We start from the raw sequence: 19,913 nt of genomic DNA on the forward strand, positions 1-19,913 counted from the left end.
CAGCTGTCTGCTATTGAGCCAGACACTAAAGCAATTTGTGAAGTGTCCAACAGTGCTACCTTACTTTTTCATTTTAAAAAAATATGATTTATGCTAACATGCAATAAGTGTCAAAGGGTCCTGTAACCAAACAGGATGAAAACTGCTAATTTACACTCCAAAACCCATGGGTGAAACTACAATATGAGCAAGATTTCTTAAAATAGATGCCATATCACATGCACCCATATCTCAGGGGCTTTGGTGGACTCTCAATCTAAGTGTCCCTTTTCTTCCTTTTGCTGGAAAGATTATAAGCAGTTAGTTACTGGCTGTAATCCCACAAAGTTATAGCTTTTCTAAGCAGAGATCTGGAGCCAGTTATAAGGAACTCCAATTACTAAGATAGCTGTTAGTGATGGTTATTTTTGTTTTCTGTCTTTCGCAATGTTTATTCATGTGGCATTTTGCTATGCAGGGAACCGAGAAAGTAAGATAATTGAAGGCCATAAAACCGAAGTAAAATAGGAAGGTCATCGGCCAAGAAAGACCTACTGGAGAAAGCAGAGTAAGTATGGTGGGGTTTGTTCGGTGTTTTAGTTTTTTAAAGAATTAATTGGATTATAAATAGAAAAGCAGACACTGGGTCAGTGAAAAGAAATCATGGTTTGTTTCCTTCAGGCCCTGCTAATACTTCTAAACTGGCCAGGTCACAGAGCAAGCCCAACGATGCCTTGACAGGACTTCTACATTAAGTTTTTAAGTTGTATGGAAGCAATATGAGTTGGTTCATAAGTTCTTTAAAAAATTATTCAGGAAAAGAACTGTATCTCATCAATCTCTGAATCCCTAGAGTTAATGTGAACATTTTTCAAGGGACAGTTCTGGACAGGTTGCCTATCAAAAGACTTTTCTTATCCTAGGAGTTGGTTTAAAGAATAAAATGTTTGAATTTTGAATAATTTTTAGTGGTTTTAAAGGAGAAGTGGGGTATAAAAGTGGTATCACCTTGAAAAGTATTGATTGATTTCCATGATTATGAGATTCAGGAACCATTATAAAATGACCCAAACCTCATTTTCTGATACACTTCCTTTCAGGTGCTTTTTATTGCCTCAAGTTGCACATCTTTCCTGGGTATCCTCCCCCTCCTCACCCCCCATCTTGAAAGCTTCTTCGAGCTTTATGATTCTCTTACATATTCCATTTCAGACACCTGTCTTCCTTCTTCACATCCTCTTCTAAGGAGGTTCTTGGTTAGTGCCTTGGTAGCTGTAGCTGGTCCTCCTCCTCCTCCTGCACCTTTGATGGCCTTCCTTAGCTCCTAGGAGACACTCAGAGTTACTTCCCTTCTCCAGGGACTAGCCTGCTTTTCTGGCCTTCCAGTCGGCCCCACTCTGGAATTCAGTGATGAAATGGAAACTTGGGTAACATCCCTTAGATGTTGCCTAAATGTGGATTCCTTAGCTTATTTTAATAGGAATTATTAAGGATGAAGTGATTTTATACAGATAATCATGACTCCAAAGGTACTTTTTTTTAAATGGGTCTTTATAAATATAAACCCGCACTACTTCCCTTCCTTACCCCCATTCTAAACCAACATTTGCTATTTAAAACTAGGCCTGTTTTTTTTCTTGGCAGAGGAGGGCTGCACGTGGTCTTATCATTCCATCTGCACTCCTTATCCAAGTAACACACATCTAAGGCCAGTGGCATTTGTCAAGGTTGTAATCACGAGTCCATGGTCCTTGTATATCATATCTCAAATCTGGAATGGAACTTTTTCAGGAGAGGGTCAAGTTAAACTACGTGGTATAGTTGAGTATAGAAAATAAGCTGAGCATACAAGAAAACTTGTTTCATTGGTTCTTTTATACCTATAGTTATGACTATAGGTACTAAATGATTTTTTATAACTGTCTTTGCATATATGCACACACATGTGTGTAAACAGACCCATTATTTGTGTACCTTAATAAGTGAACTTATGACATGGTAGATTTATGGCCATGAGAGTATGTTAAAGAAAAATAGTCATGACTGAAGAATGTTAAGACAGACTTTATTCAGGACCACTGCAAAGGTGTAGGGACCACGACAGTATGGTTTAGCAGTGATGGAAAGAGATTGGGCTTGATTCCAGATACAAGTGGGAACTCATAGGAAAGGAGTAGGGAGGGGGTGAGTGGATGGAATATCACTAAGGAAATGCCAGGGGTAAGATGGATTCTTGCTGAAGGCAGGCCAGGGTGATCACATGTCGCCTAGGGGCAAGGGATGAGGAATCTGCTACCAGGGGAGGTCAGATATTGAAGATGAGAGGTTCTGGCTAACCTGACTTAGCAGGATTCTTGCTAAAATTGGAGAATGAAAAGACAAACACCGAAAGTTCAACTCTCTTCTCAGCTAGGAGAAAGACTTAGTCAAGTTAGGATTCAGTCTGTCAACAGGACTGATAGCCCTCTCCCACACTGATTTCTTTTTTTATTCTCAGACAGTATTTTCATTATTTTCTTGAAATTATTTAATCATTGGTTATGTGCTTTTAGTCAAATTCAGTTTTTTCACTTTTCAGACTTGATATTCCCGTATTTTTTCCTTAAAGTTTGAGAAATTAAGAAAGACTCAGAAGTATAATAGTACCATATTAAGTCAATGTGTATACCTTTTTAGTTTTTTATATACATGTATGTCTCAAAAATTAGATGACATGTTCCTGCATAATTTTGTAACCTACAGTTCACTTAACTAAACATTGTGGAAATTTATATTTTTTTAACATGCAACAAATTCACAGGGTTTAACATTTAACAAGTATAGAAAAGGTGGAGTGAAAAATAAGTCTTCCTCTAAGTCAAGAAACACTTTTAATGGCATAATAGTTTATCATAAGGATGTACCATGTATCATTTTTAACTCATTTCCAGTTGGCATTTGTGGAGGAGTTTGTTACTGTTTATATTGCTTTGTTTTATTTTATAAACACTTGTGGTTGAACAATTTTGGGTCAACTTGGATTTCTTTTTTAGGATAAATTTCTCAAATTTCCTTCCTTTTATTCTATCCTTTCCTCATTTCTTCCTCTCTGACCTTTCATCACCTTCTTTTTCCTGCTTCCGAATGCATTTATCACGCAGGCTTCAACTCCCATTCCTTTGCCTTTACCCAGCACTTCTTAATGTTCTCAGGTATCCATACTCAGTCCCTATTCCTTCTCTGTATTGTCTCTTCTCTCCAGGTGCCATACCTGAAAGATCATGCCCAGGAGATAAATCTTTATCTTCCTTTCCTTTACCAGTGTTCCCATTATTTTCAGCTATCTGTTTTATGTCTTTGAGCTTCAGAGATTTAATCTGAATGATGGTCCTGCAGCTAAAAAGTTTTGAAAATTGCTAGAGGGCCCCATAAGCATTATTTCTAAAATTCACAAAGAGACAAAAAGCGGGGGTGAGGTAACATTGTCTAGAGTCAGAGTGGGACTGCGTTAACAGCTATCAGTGACTGTTCTGGGTGTTACCATCAGGCTGCTATTTTAAGCCTGTGTTTTGGCTCCAGTAAATAAAAGTATTTTATCTTTTTACAGGTCATTAAAACCTGTACTTATTACAAGTTTAATAATTTACATGTAACATTATGGTTATAGGTCTGAGAGTTCTGGACATTCTGGGTCTCAAAAAATGATCAAAGTATACACATTAATTCTTCCTCATATTCTGTAATCTCTAAGTATTATGAGAAATATAAATTCCTATTTACATATTTATTTAGGGAGATGACTGGATTAAATTAGACTTTCTGGGAATACAGGTGCTTGCACTGTGAAGTTTTAAATAGAGATAGCATCAAGATAACATCATGGTTTTCTTTTTACTTTTCTTCGCAGGGATGGAAAATAAGCGAAGCAGTGTTTTATTGTATGTACTTCAGCAAGCCTTCTGAAATTTAACTAAAAATATGACTGCTCTTTCTTCAGAGAACTGCTCTTTTCAGTACCAGTTACATCAAACAAATCAGCCCTTAGATGGTAACTGTCTCCTATTCTTAATTATATTTGGAAAAATATTATTAAATATCCTCACATTAGGAATGAAAAGAAAAAGCACATATCAAAATTTTATGGAATATTTTTGTATTTCGCTAGCATTCATTGATCTTTTACTTTTGGTCAACATTTCCATTATATGCTACTTCAGAGATTTTGTACTTTTAGGCATTAGGTTTACTAAATATCACATCTGCCTGTTTACTCAAATTATTTCTTTTACTTATGGCTTTTTGCATTATCCAGTTTTCCTGATAGCTTATATCGATTATTACCTGAATTTCTCTAAAACCACCAAGCTTGCATTTAAGTGTAAAAAATTATTTTATTTCTTTACAGTGATTTTAATTTGGATTTCAGTCTTTGTTTATGTTTTGGGAGATCCGTCTATCTCCCAAAACCTGAATGCACAGAATGTTAATTCTTATCAGTGTCCTTTCTATATCAGCATTCAAAGTTACTGGCTGTCATTTTCCATGGTGATGATTTTATTTATGGCTTTTATAACCTCTTGGTCAGAAGTTATCACCTTGGTACAAGCTATTAGGATTACTTCCTATATGAATGAGACTATCTTATATTTCCCCTTTTCATCCCACTCTAGTTATACTGTGAACTCTAAAAAAACACTCTTGCCCAAGCTCATTATCTGCTTTCTCGGTACTTGGCTACCATTTGTATTGTTTCAAGTAATTATCCTTATACTTAAAGTAGAGATTCCAGGATATATTGAGATGAACATTCCGTGGTTGTACTTTGTCAATAGTTTTCTCATTGCTACAGTTTATTGGTTTAATTGTCACAAGCTTAATTTAAGAGACATCGCATTACCTGTGGATCCATTTGTCAACTGGAAATGCTGCTTCATTCCACTTGCAATTCATAATCTTGAGCAAATTGAAAAGCCTATATCAATAATAATCTGTTAATATGTTGCCATGGTAAAAATAGTTAAAACTTACAGCTACAATAAGAATCATCATTTTACAAACAGGAAAGAATGATGACTCAGGACCTATAAAGAATGAACTGAACCAAAGCAGCCTCCTCCCCCTAGTAATCTTCAGAATGTGTCTCTTGGGGGTACGATATTATTTAGGTTTTTTTTTTTTTTTTAAACAAAATAATTCCAAGAAAAATGTTTATACCTCTTCAGAAAAACTGCATGTTACAAATATTAATTTAATACAAAAGTGAAATAAACGAGTTGACATTTGACCATACTGATGTTCGTGTTACCCAAAAAATTATTGGATGCAAACTGTTATGTAAATCTGAGGTTGACTGCCAACTATGATACAAACTTAAACATTTTTATTAAATTCAAAGCAAGAAATTCAAGATCGTTTTCTTAAAATGATATGGTATGAATATTCTTTAATATAAGAAGAAAGTTAGCTCAATTTAAACCTAGCTAATTTACAAAAAAATGTTTTTAATGCAAATATTTCTGCAAAATTTCAGTTGCTTACTTCACAGAATTGAGAGTGGTGACTAGGTCTCTTTCTATGACATACCAGATTCATTTTCAGTTAAGTTATATGTCACTTGCATGTCAAATTATAATTACATTGACAATGTATCACACTGTAAAAGTAAAGTAGGGTTTCTTATCCTCAGAACTACTGACATTTTGGGTTGGATAACTATTTTGGGAGGCTGTCCGTGGGATATTTAGCAGAATGCTGGTGGCATTTCCTTCTCCTGTCATGACAACCAAAATGTCTTCAGACATTGCCAAATCTCCCCTGGTAGGTGAAATTGCCCCCGGCTGAGAACTACTGGAATAAAGCAGTCCAAATGGCAAAATACCAGTCACTTTATGCATTAAACTACATAGACACTGTCTAATTTTGCAGTATCTAAACCTTGTTCTCTCTACTCTGTTACTTTTCCTCTAAATGTATTGCTTTCTAATTGAATAACATGGGATCATTATCTAAAAATATATTGCACTTAATTAGTAAAGATTTATACTCTGCAGATTTTAAATCAGGAAAAGTTATAACTTTTTCAAACCCCTCATTAAGCTTTTTGTTTGTTTACTTAGAACTGTATTCCCCGTGCCTCATAAGCTTAAAGAAAAAAAGAAATTATTCAATAGACCAGCCAAATGGAAGAGGCTTTTATTTGTAAAGAAATGAACTTAACAGCTGGTCTACAATATATTATTGAATTATAAACAGTATAAATAAATGATCCTGTAGGCCCACTAACCTTCCATCCAGACCCACATGAAGCAATGTTATAACAATATTCTATGTGAAAATGTGCAGGTAACAAAGGTGCAATTACAAGCAAGTTTAAGCAGCAGAATATAAGGTGCTTTAATTTAACAGTTAATGTTGCCATCAACAAACATTTGAATGCTTAATTTTACTTCACTGAATACAGACACAACAAATAGGAAAATCTAAAATTCATACACATGCTACTTGTTAATATGAAAGTGCCTTTTCTTTTTTAAAAAAATACACCAAATGGACAATCTTTTTACATAGATCATGGTGTGCTCTTATAATGCAAAATTAACTTCATTTTTAGATTATACATTTTAAAACTGTAGCTATAGACACCAATATAGGAATGCTAATGCTAAAAGAGCTAAAACTAATTTCCTGTAAGGAGGACTCTAATACAATATCCAATGTAAAGAATACAACTATATATAATCTTAACATTTGTTTTCTGTAAAGAAAAAAAAATGTTTTCGTTTCTCCTTGGTGATGCTTTGTTCATTCAGGATGGATAAACTGAAAGTCTTTTTTAAAACAATGGGAGGAACCAAAAGGAGGAATTTTAAAAAAATCAGTTAACATGTGCTTAAAGCATCAATACTTAATATTAAAAAAAAAAATTTATCACAACAGTTTGCCTTTGTTAAACCAACAACAAAATTTTAACAAGCAAAAAGACAAAAAGCACTAATTCAAAAAAGAAACCTGAAACGTCTGCCACCAGTGTCTTGTACCCATCCTGCACATTGCCATCTACAACACAGACCTTCACAAGCTCACTCCTTACTCTGAGGATAGTTTTTAGAACCTATCAAGCTTTTGAAATGACATGACTGGGAAGCTGGTTAAACATCTTTTAAATTAGACATCTAAAATTATACCATCTTGGCACACTCCATTGACTTTCTAAATTTTAAGAATACATATACAAAAAGTATATGCAATATATATTTTAACAACATAAAATACATGAAAAATTGAGTAAAGTAAAACATTTTGAAAGTAAATTTTAACCAGTGCCAAAGAAAAACTTTTAAACCCAAACTAGCTTGGTTACTTGGATGTTAGTGTTCCTATTTTCAGTTTGTTCTAGATTCTAATCTTACATGTAGGTAGACATTTTCCTGGTTTAAAAAACTGATGCATACAAGGTCTTTTTAATATTAGTTATTTCCATTTTTTATCGTTATAGAGAATGTTAGTATAAGCAATGTTAATATATAAAGCTGTGTCAATAGGAATTACAATGTAATTCACAGAACCCTCAAGTGGTAAGGAATCTCTGCCTAGTTAATAATCGACCTCATTCAATGTTTATTTCCCAAGTACTTATCAATTTAAACATGGAACTATTTTGTTTACCACTCCTGCATTTTAAAGAAAACCCTCCTTTTACCATGTAACACGTGTGCTTTCTAAAAAGTAGATATTTGTAATAACTATATTTTATATAATCTTTCTTGCTTTAAAAACAAAAAACAAAACAAAATAAGAAATAACCTGTTCAGCAATCTCCTTTGAGATTTTTCAGTTTTAGAAAATTACTTCACTGTCAACACTGGGTATAAAGCTTTTGTAGTTAAAAACATATTATAAGTCAGTACCAGCTTCTTAATATTGTTCTGTCACACACCTTATGTAGCAACACCTCCGGAATAGGTTCAAGTGTCAAAATAATTCTTAGAAATATGGGCTGTCCCAACAGTCTCAAAATGTAAATCCTTAATGTCAGTTAGGTACCCTTAATTTTGTAACATAATCAGGTTGATTGATGTTTATATATGAAATGTTATATGAATTGATGTGATTCACTCAGATCCCTAGATGTCATCTAGCCTAATCCTTCCCCCAATGCATAAAAAAATTCCCTATCAGTTCCAACTTTACATTCAGTACATTAAGTAATGATAATTATGTCCATTATTTGTTTAAATTACAATCAAAATTTTGTTTGGGAAGGTTTTGTTTACTTATTACTAGTTCCTTAAGTCACGTACACCACACGGCACATAGTAAGTGGTCAAATGGTTTGCTAAATGAATGGATAAATGCATAAATAATAGTGCTCATATATGTTCATATATCCAGTGGTTAACTAGCAAGAAGCATTTAATAAAATGTCCTCATTTGCTTGTCCATATGAATTTTCTACCTTATTCCTTAGGTGAACAAAGACTGTTGATGACCTAGGAAATGATGCTTAAAAATTAGTATCTTTTAGCAAAAGCTCTGAAATATGAAATGAACTATTAAAAAAAAGGAATGATAAGTATAAACAACTTAAAAACACCCCATTATGTGGCCTAGGATCATACTTTTAGATCTGGGAGGTACCTCCGAGATGATTTAAACCAAAATCAACATTTTGAATAGTATAGGCTCCATACTGTATATTCAGAAGAGGAAACAGGTTAAGAATTAACTGCGTAGAGTATCGCACACAGCTAATTCACCAACTGGATATGAAACCCCAATTATTTGTCATATTAATTTAATGATTATATTCATCTGTTATTTACTATTGGAGTAGACTATTTAGTACTAAAACAAAAAGAATTATGACTTAACAAAGCATTCTAAACAAAAGGTTTTAAACACTGGATGCTTCTGGTTTGCTTGAAGCAAGGCTGACAATGAAAAGTTCTTTCTAAAATAGGTTGATGTATATTTCACCACAACCCTCAGAAACACCAACTTCTTCATCTCCTTCAAATTAAGCTCCAAAAAAGCACAGATTTAATACTGATAATGTTCCCTAAACTATAACTTTTAAGCCAATATTGATGGCTACTATTAATCCTTAAGCAGATTACTGGAGTCGATTTAAATAGGAGGTCTAAAGGACTTACTGTAGTACTCTCAAATTTGAAACTATGCCATCTTAGCATAACTGGTTTAAATTTATATCGGTTTCTTTTTTACAAATTAAAACTCATTCATTACTATACCTCTTTTAAACAATATATTTTAAAACCTCTGCACAAGTTTTCTTTCTATAGATTCATATTTATGCCAGCAGTATCACTGAGCATAACTATACTTTTCAAAGATGGTAGAAAAAAATAGTTTTCTAGTGTACCTCTTTAACAGAGTATAATTGTCATCTTTAAATAAAATGTTCATAAACTTTAAAAAAAGAAAAAGGGAAAATGAAACATTCATGGAAAACATTTCCCAAAAGCTTCTGTAAACATGGTGCTTAAAAGGCGTGTGTTCATGTGTTAGAGAAGAAAGGGAGAACTTTCATTTGGGAAGCTGGGCGTCAGACCTGAAAAGGAGGGGTCACACCCTTTTAATTATGTGTACTAAGGTGAAAGTTAGGAAAAGCCAAATGTTTTTCTCTGGAATATGATGATGATAATTATATTTGTATTAGTATTTTACAACTTTCAAAAAAAGCTTTCTCATAGTATTATTTTAAAATAGATTAAGCTCTGAAAATAATATGTAAAACTTTAGAATTCTTTAAAATTTAGGAAACTTTCCAAAGAAGGTAATATAATTTTTAACATGTTTTAGTCAAGAAATGGTTTGTGTTGCTGCTCTGAAGGAAATTATAGTGATACATTTTCTGACTTCTAGCAAAAGAAAAATATCTTCCCAAAGAATCCTTTTAAAGATGTACAGCTTTTAATAGGTTGTAATTAAATTTTAGTAAGACTGCATATTTACTTTTCCTAATACTGTATTTGTGCTTATCTAAATTGAATCACAATCTTTCAGATGAAATCAAACATTCTAGATATGTTGATGAATGTGGATTAAACAGTTTACGTCATGATCCACACTACTGTATATATAGCAAAGAAACAGAGGTACACTTGTGTTTAGTGAAATCACGTTAATGAAGATAAACCTATAGCTCTTAGTCATCCAATTCTTAGACTGACATACGACCTAGCAAATAAAATATGCTCTTAAAAATGCTTTTCTTTATAAAAATCTCCAAGGTTGATTCAACTGTGGTATCTGAAAGTAGAGACTCTCTATAATTCTGATAACTCAGTCATAATGATTAACCACTGAGTTTCTGACAGATATTCCCCAATTATAATGTCACTTTTTCAGAAGTCAAAAATCACTAACTCATCTATCAGTTGATAAAGAGAGTAAAAGAATGAGTTTGATTACAGGTAAATCCTGACATAATAAAAACTATAACTTGTTATTGCTATAACTGTGATCCAACCATTACAACTTATTATTTTGAACTACTGAAGGCCATATCCATAACACACAACCTCACTCAGTTAACTGTACTGTCCTCTTGGGTTCGGAATGCTTTTCCTCCTGTTTGTCTCCTCTGCTTCTCTATCCTACCCGCTGGAAAACCTTCCTCAAGGCCTAGCTAGCTACATATATGGTGCACAGGAAAGACTGAGCAAACACTGTGCATAGATGGGCCAGTTTCCACTGCCCAAAGGTTTCATTAAAACATGACTGTTAGGTTTTAGAAAGCCCTGCCCCAGTTACCTCCCTAAAATTAACCCTATTACAAAATCTTCTGTGCATTTTCAGGCAAAGTTCTCTTGAAGAAGAAAGTCTTCACCTGGAGTTTTCTTGGGACCAGAGCCTTTAGGGGAGGTAAGGATTTAGTTAAGGCCCTTCCATGCTATTAGGTAATTCTCAGTGCCAGCCGCATATATACAGGGTGTGCTCCTGCTAATCACCAAGGATAAGGGGTCTTCAACCACAAAATATAACCAGGCTGTTACAACCAGGCTGGCTGAAAATAGATCTTTAAAATGTCTGAAGTATCTAGTCAGGATTTCATCTGCTCGATATGGTTGTGAGGACAGCATCATTCACATACATCTCTAATAGTTTATTCTCTCCAAAATTGTTTATACACACGTAAATACAATCTAAGACTAAATAATGTATGTATTGCCTCCCGACCATACTTATGCCATGGTGGTACCAAAACCCTGCAAATACAAATAATAGGACTTTATAACATTTAATTGAACAAGTCAGTGATATGGGGCGCTGTAACAGATTTCAGTCTAATACTGGTATTTGAATAAGTGTCTGACTATAATTTCACACTGGATATATGAAGATTACTCAAAGGAATGAGCACTATACTTATTCCATACAGTTCTAAGTGTTTCAACACACCAGGAAACAAAAATAGGAAGTGGGCTACTTAAGAAAAATCATTTCTATTTAAAACTAGGTAAAACATGAACAGTAACTTCGAAAGTGCAGAAATTTGTTCAGTGTTGAAGCGGGGTAAACAAGTGGCAAGTCTCTTGCCTACCTCTCTCCGTTCAAGTCTCTTCACTAACATTTCCTCCCTCTCATTCCACCTTCTCTACTTCTAGGTGACAGCCCTTAAACTGGGACTAAAAAAATGTCTGGTTAGAGGATGCCACAGCAAATTAAAAGTACCATCATGGAAATTGTTAAATGCCACTTAAAAAGTGACAGGTTTGGGGAGAGAAGTCTGTCTCATACTATACTAATTTATACAAGCTGCACAGCTGTGTCAGACACATACATCCCTACACAAGGCTTGATGAAAATCCATGTCACGTAAAAAGTAATTTTTACAAACCAGCTGTTGGTTTACTTTCTTAGGAACACATGACTTAAAGGAAATAAAATTTCAAACTTGTAGGGTTTTTTTCTCTCAATAGGAAAAGAGTGCATATCAGTTTAAAGAAGTCAGAAAATGCAAACTTAGGTAGCAAAAGCAAGAAGAACTTCCCATATCCCCTTTCTGCTTGTCATTCCCTCTGAATCAAAACCCTAAAACAAATAGTGAAATGAAGGAAAATGAAAATAATAGCTTTCTCCCCACCTATATCACACTAAAACTGTTTAAAGCTCAGGAGAGAGGTGGACACCCAATGTTATCGTCTATATCCTTTATATATAACAGAAGCTTTGAAATTAAGATGGGTTAATTGTCTACAGAAAGAGAGCTGAATCAATGGTGAGAACTACCAGTTAAAAGCAAATGAGCCATTTCTAAATAAAACAACTCACTTGAAAAAAGCGAGTATATTTTCCGGTATGTTTTGAGTGGAGACAAGAGAAGATCTGAACTAGTCTTAAGATTATTATAAGATTTAAGATTATAAGGTGCTCTCAAATGGAAACCCCTCTTGTAAGCTTTCTTGGATACTTAACACAGTGCTAGGCACAGGGGCTTTTAGTAAGTATATAATCACTGCTATTAGAAAAGGGAGTAAATAAAGGGAGAACCTATAACACAGTTCAAAGTTAATACCTTAAAGGTTATAGATAATATAGTTATGGGAGGTAATCATTATTGCAAGGGGAAATCTATTTCCAAATGATCAGTTTTATATTACTCGTTTATTATCTACAATAAAGTTTTAACTCCAGGGTAGGTTTCCTTTTGTGCCCCGCCCCTCATACAGTGGGCCATCTCCTATTAATGCTTAGCCTATACTAGTGTTCTGAAATTGCAAGATCAGGGGAAAAGTCAATCGTGTGACAACTGTCACAATGAAAACTGACTACAGAGTACCTACCTTTCCTTGAAACTTTAATCCAATAATTTAAAATGTGATATAAAGAAATATGTAACATAGACTATAAGCTATTGTAGGTCTGGAACGTGAGCCTTACACTATATTACACATTCTAATCCTACACGTAACTATCAGTAAACATTTTTTTTTAAAACATGACTACACAAAAGAATCCCACAAAGCATACATTCAAACAAGAGGCATCTAAAGATTAAAAAAATTACCCGCCGTATTTTTGTATAAAAATAATCAACATTCTCTAATGTACACAAAGCCAAAAGATAAATATCTGTGATGTCTTTAATGACATCTTTAGTCTTCTACTAGCTCAACACAATCTTTGAAAAGAGCAGTGACAATGACTGAAACCCTTGGACTCTTCCTCACTCACTGAATTTCTGCTAAATATGTGTGTTCTTCCAGTTACTAAAACATTTCCATTGTATAGTAAAGATAAGAGAAAAAAAGACTGAAACACATTTTTGATGTCCAGGACTATAAAGCCCTCAGGGCTCCCACAGCAATTTTGTTTTAGTGTCATAAATCTAATAGAACACTAACTTCAGTGACAGGTTCTGTTTTAAATTTTTTCCCCCTAAAACATGTACATACAAAATTAGATCTGATTATTCAAGAGATAACACTTGGTAAGTGCTTTGTAGGAAGCATGCAAGGGTGTAGTAAAGAAAAAAGGAATATGTATTCTAGCTAGACCCAGCATGTTCAACATCAGAAAATATGTGAAGACCAAACACATACCTGCTACAAACTATTGCCTTGCCAAAAGGCTGTACAATGGTTCATAAGGGATTTTATGCCTTCATCAGTACAGATGAGAACAGAGATATGAAAGACAATATGAATCAGTACCTCAGAGTCAAATTATTTGTATGCCAGTCCTTATTTTACAGGCCAATTTAATGAATTTTTATCCCCTTCTTCTCGTATGCATAAACTGGGAAAAATACTTTAGCAGAACACTGAATGCTACCTATCTGGAATACTTCCATTGTATAATGTGTTCCTTATCATGTTTCATCTTTTAAAAATATTCCTTTGGATGAAAAAGAGAAACAATTATCACTCCTACATCAGTGTTTCTCAACCTTGCCACTACTAACATTTTGGACTGGATAATTCTCTGTTGTGGAGGGCTGTCCTGTGCATTGTAGGATATTTAGCAATATCCCCGTCTCCTATGTTAGATACCAGTAGCAACCCTCCCTCTCTCCCCCCCAAGCTATGACAATCAAAACATTCCTAGGTATTGCCAAATGCCCCCTGGGTAGCAAAACTGATCTATGAGAACCACTGCTCTGAATATACAAAAACTAAGAGTGAAACTTTCTCAGCCACATCAAATTCCTGGTCAAGTTTGGAATAGAAACGAACTCTTCTTCATTCCAGATCAGTATTATTCATGCTAGAATGCAATCCTTTTTATAGACAAAGCAACTTTCTAACAGACATGTTTTTTAAATGCATACTGATAACTCATTGCAAACAATTCCAGTCACTGGACTCCTAAATTATTCCTAAATTATCTCTCATGACAACCTATAGAAAACTTATAGGGTAGAAAACTGTATAAGAAAACAATCAAAAGAGGAGAAATGTAAATCGTTAAATTACTTTTAAAAGGATTCTTTATATTAATGATAAACATTACATTTAAAAATTATCTAGTATAACACGTTTCTTTGAAAAATATCATGGCCCTCTATAACAAGTCTTTCAATGTTACATGTAACCTGTAAAATTAATTTCACCAATGTTGGCTAATTATGAAAATGTATGATGAATTATAATATCTGTAGAAGAAATGTCAACTTTTGATGCAGAGATCCCAATGTGCTTGGCTATCCACCACAATAAGTGATAATATTGTAGGCCAACCTGAGCCTTTACCTTACAAGTTTGTTTAAGAAGAGTTACACTGCTGTTATCTCAAAGCCTCATGATCCTGTTAAGATTCCTTCAAAGAGTTGATGCGTGCACAGATCTTTAGGGCCGGGCCTAGCTTGATATTCATTGCACTCATAAGATGGTCTTCTTTTAGCAAGAGAAGGGCTTGTCCATCAATCTCTTGTGCTCTGAACTCATCTGCGATATCCTGGCAGCCTGCAGCATGACCAGAGGAAGTTAAAATTATATACAACAATTAGATGTTATTCCTAACAGTCAAAGTTATGCTCTCACTGGGTCTGAGTATCTGAAATACAGGCCTGAGAAACAAATGAAATTTATTTATGGTAGTCTTGAGTTCACTCCTAAAGAAGAGAATATATTTTGGCATTCTGAAAATAAGAACAAATACAAAATCCAGGTAAAGCAATTTACTTGGAATTCTTGTTCTAAAAATAATATTAAAGAAATAATTAGTAAGAGAAAGGTAAAATGTACAGATTAATCAATCTAGAAATACCATACCTTCACAAAAGGATGATGGTGTTACCTCGAAGAATGTCACATATATAACAAGTTTGGATTAACTATTATACCTCATGAACTTATCATTCTATAATATATCCTTCACATGTAGGAACAGAGAATAAAACATAACATTCTACCATTTAAATAACAATTTAGAAATATTTTGTTATGTACCAGAGTATCATTTTCATTTTCATTTGTACCTTATTCTAATTTACAACCTTTGATTGCCAAGCATATCTAAAACATTTTTATTGTTCACTCAGGACCGAACCAATCTATCAAAATTATAGTATCACTCTATTGCAATGCTGCTGAAATATACTGCTTGACTTGTAATTTTAACTTCGAATCTTAATATCACTGGACTCATCTCCACTTTCAATAAGAAAATATAAATTCTCACTGAAATTATAAGCTTGCTGGCTAATCTTGCCAAATAACCAATATTTCAGCTCTCAGTATAAAGCAGGTACTTTAGCTGGTAACAAAAATAATGCTAGCATGCAGCTGAACCTCAAATGTTTTTATAATCTACCAAATTTTGTACAACCAGGTTACTGAATAAAATTCCCACTAAGGATAAATAAACCAGCAGGAAGGTAATAAATTAAGGAACCAAGAGAGGAGAGAATGCGAAAATGTAGAAACTTGCTTAGACAGTAAAATTATAAAAATGAATTTAAGAATAAGTATAGCTTAAAGTCTATTCAAATCGACATTCCAAGGGAAAATACAAAAACATAATAAAAAATGGAAATGGTTACATTAAACATTTGGATACCACAACTTTGCTGGAATGATCATCTTTCTACTGCAAATGTATTACTCTCTTGTTTTACATAAGATAATGTTATACCTATAACCCCAGCACCAAGCACAAGGCATTGTAGGTGCTAGATATGTATATTTTTTGGATAAGTGAAGGACAATGAGTGAATAAACAAGGAACAAAAAATAAAATCTGCTAGAGAGAAATTATCTGTAAGAGTAATATAAACTTTTTTCTGTATTCAGCTGTTTCCATCTTTTGGTTATTTGCCATCTTCTCCGTTGGCTGTATATTTCCTGTTTTCTATATAGCAGCCAGCTTATCAATTTCTCTATTTTAATAATTTATCAGACTTTTAAAAACTGACATTTCAAAAATATCCTATGCAAAATTGTTATGGTTTTATCCATTTACCATAAAAAGAAACTATATAGTTAAAATGTGATTACTCACCATAGAAAAAGCCCCTTTTCTTTTCCCAGAGGTAGCTCTCAAAACTGGGCAGACAAAACTGACTAATCTTGCATCTAGTTGTGAGTTCATCCACTTTATATGAAAGAACTAATGTTCTTCTCTCTTCAGTCGTACTCACAAGAACACAGGAAAGAAAAGAAGAGAGAGAAAGATAGGGTAGGGCTTACTTAGATTCAAAAAATAGGAGCAATGAGAAGTAATGAGGACCATAAGAGCTACATTTGGGAATAGAAACAAGGAGTTCTCCATGAGGAAAATATATAGCATGTTCCTCCTTTTCCTCTGCATTATGAGATCCCTCTTCAAATGTTTTCTTGTAGGTGGGCAGTAAATTTAGCAAAATAATAAAGAATGAAAAGTGGGGAAGCAGCATGATCAAAATGAATGCATTAGCTTCAAAATTTTAGATCACAACTTGCTTAAGCCAACCACAAAAAAAAGGTGGTTATACTATATGTTAGTATAGAAATGAAAAAATAAAGTAACTTAAAAAAGAAAAAGCAAATACAGCCCCAGAAAATCATTAGGGAAAATAGAATTTTATAAAAATTTAGACATTCAAGATATACTGTGCTAAAGTTCCATGGTTTCTGGCATCCTAGGGATATGTACAAAACATACATCTCAAGTGCAGCAACCAGTCAGCTTAGCTGGCTTTACATCACCAGAAGCAGCCATCAGGATGGGCATGGACCTCTGCGCATGAACATGGGTCCCAGCTGAATTTGGCAAGCATCCAGTCACTTTTCCAGCTAAACCCCAAACGAACCCACCTCACACAAAAAATGACCTCAGTAAGGTTGGTGAAAAGATATCACCTGCCACTCAATACTACAGAATAATCAAGTCCCACTACTAGTATGAAAATTAGTAAAGAGTCATGTTTCTAGATGATTACTATTTTATAAGCCTACAGAGAAACCAAATCTGCAGATTCACAGATCAATAAATACAGAATAAACTGATCTTTGCAAAAGGCAGTACACTATCAAGGAAGAGTTAAAGAAGAAAACTGCAATTAACTGAAAATAAAAAGAATCGTTTTTATAGAGAACTTTTTAATGCACGAAAGTTTAGAAGAAAATAATTTTGCACTCTGGTAACAGCTCTGAGATTGGGGTGTACTGCATACTAGCTCTATTATGGCCTCACCAGGATAATTCACAAGATGGCATTACACAAAGAGAAGAGAAAATTCTAGGAGTAATAGGTGCCCTGATGAAAGAGTGAAGCCTATCCTCAACTGGAAAGAAACAAAATACAAGAGATTATAAAATTTACAAACTTGTTCGTTCTCTGAAAAAAAAACGTGGCAGTAAGACTACTTGGGGGATAAAAAAGCCCCGAATGAGCTGAGAGGCTCAAAAGGCCAGAGGAACATAGAGAAATGAAGATAAAGGCATATTCTGATAGGAGATTTACCTTAAGCTACAGGAATTATTCCGAAAAAACTTTAAGAAGATAAATAATGATCACACAAATAAGCTTATTATTTAGCCTATCAAAGCAGTTTGGAAATACTCCCGTTTAATCAAAGAAAAGCAGAGTTATATTAAGCAAACAGTCCTAAGCAATTCTTAATTATAAAGCAGTCTCCTTTTAATGACATGTAATGTTCTCTAAACAACTGGCAACATAATTGTCCTGATGAACTCAAGAAGACAAGCATTTCAAGTTATAAGCAATAATGGTTTTTTTTTTTTTAACTCAAAGCAAGAACAAGACAAAGGAGCTAGCTAGTCTTTATTCTATTAAAAGTAGCCAGCCATGAGTAGCCTCATAGCAAATGGTAGCTTGGGAAAATTAGAAAATTAGCTGTAAAAAAAATCATATGAAGTGACAGAAGACTCAGCACCATCTATTACTTGTTAATTATTTCACCACTTTCCTCAAGGTATGAACCAACCCTCCTCCCCAAAGTAAAAGAAATATTTTCCCCCAAATGAGAAATCTGGCTGACAAAGAGCTCATGTTCACTTGCAAGACTAAGACTACTAAAGATGATAGAATCAAAGTCTAGTTCAGGGGATCAGTATAGATTCCAGGGTTAATTCTGAAGACATCTATATTGGTCTAAAATCTAAAATTTATTTCATTAAATATTAAAGCCACAAACATAGTAAAGACTCGCCATCCTCTAATACATCAGTTTTAAAGCAGATTCTAAACCCATATGGTGAGCACTTAACTCACACCTAAGTTTTTTTAGGTACGTGCTTAAAAATCTTCCCATGAAAAATGTATCCCTCTTTAAATAATTTCTTCTTTCTTTGAAAGTGACCATATCTTGTTTTTCTAAAACAACAAACTTATTTAGCATTTCTAAAACAAGCTACTGAAAAACAAATTTAATAAAATCTCATAGAATTCTGTATGTAAAGTGAAACGGCTGACAGATTTTTTTTTAAAGCAGTAATACTTCGGAATATACTTTATTCGCTCACACAGCTCATTAGCTGCAAGTTTGATTCTGAGATAGTGGTCACCTTCACAGAAAGATTAATTAGCAAAAATAGCTGGATTAATTTTAATAAGTCTGTAGACAAGTTCAAAGGGGATTATTTTTCTGGAAAGCTTGTTTCAAGAGAAATGGTATGATTTACAATAAAACCAAAGTGGAACATTTTCAAATCTTGTTTTCCATATTCATAAGGCCAAAGTGAATAAGATTTGCTGATTTAAAAAAATATATTATCTTAACATATATAACCAGTGTGAGTCTCATCATGAGCAAAAGGTACAGCTGTCTTTCATAGCCAACCCCTTGGAGAAAGTGGATATAAAAGCTTATTGTTGCATTAAAGAAAAAAGATAATGAACATAAAGACTAAGCTGATGGGAAGAATACCAAAATGAGAGAGCAGAAAACATAAATAAGAAAGTTACCCTCAATATTGGAAAAGAATATCATAACTGAATGTTAGTTGTCTACTTTAAAAAAGCAAATTTCAGAAGTATTCTTGATGTCTACTTATTGCAAAGAGTCAAAGAATGCAGCTTCTTTTCAAAGAAGCAGCCTGAGTTTTTTCAAAAAGAAACCCAAAATTTATCATATTCTAAAAGGTCTTGATTAGTTTTCAAAAATGTAAAAAATTATAGTCTCTCTTATTTCTTTTTTAAAAGGTTAAATTAGGAAATGAGGAAACAGAATAGAAAAATAGAAGAGCAGAAGGGAAGAAGTGTCTGACTCAATCTCTCTACTGACCTCTCGAGAGAAATCAGACTGAAGAGAAGAGAGCACCTTTAATATCTTCACCGGCTGAGGTGTCACAGCAGAAGCAGGACTAGTCAGTTTTTATCGACTTGGGGGGTATGAAAAAATACCCAGTTGTGCTGAGGGAATAAGCAAGAGGAAAGAGATCACATTTCAATAGCAAATGCCATTTAATTTAATACATATACATAAGTACTTCTCTAGACCTTTTGTGCGGCAGGTGTGGATGGATCTAAAATCATTCCTGTGTGTG

At 33.8% G+C, this 19,913-nt stretch overlaps 2 protein-coding genes across 11 annotated transcripts in view; one reads left to right on the forward strand and one right to left on the reverse strand.

Moving 5' to 3' along the window:
- Positions 1-19,913, reverse strand: part of PHC3 (polyhomeotic homolog 3) — an 80,873-nt gene that overhangs the window by 6,063 nt on the left and 54,897 nt on the right. For 3 of the 10 annotated variants that reach the window (XM_039865006.1, XM_039865008.1, XM_039865007.1), the window contains exon 16: positions 5,317-14,888. In XM_039865006.1, coding sequence (XP_039720940.1) covers positions 14,734-14,888 — 155 coding nt within the window. In that variant the 3' untranslated portion in view covers positions 5,317-14,733. Of the gene's footprint in view, positions 1-1,177; positions 1,304-2,027; positions 4,931-5,316; positions 14,889-16,425; positions 19,780-19,913 lie in introns of those variants that run through there. The other 7 variants (XR_005653320.1, XR_005653316.1, XM_039865009.1 and 4 more) reach the window with 5 other exon arrangements.
- Positions 3,905-6,481, forward strand: GPR160 (G protein-coupled receptor 160). The gene has a single exon (XM_039865014.1). The coding sequence runs from the start codon at positions 3,937-3,939 to the stop codon at positions 4,951-4,953; it is 1,017 nt and encodes a 338-aa protein (XP_039720948.1). The 5' UTR covers positions 3,905-3,936; the 3' UTR covers positions 4,954-6,481.

The sequence above is a fragment of the Pteropus medius genome, unplaced genomic scaffold (genome assembly GCF_902729225.1).
Source record: "Pteropus medius unplaced genomic scaffold, Ma_sr-lr_union100, whole genome shotgun sequence".
Lineage (NCBI taxonomy): Eukaryota > Metazoa > Chordata > Mammalia > Chiroptera > Pteropodidae > Pteropus > Pteropus medius.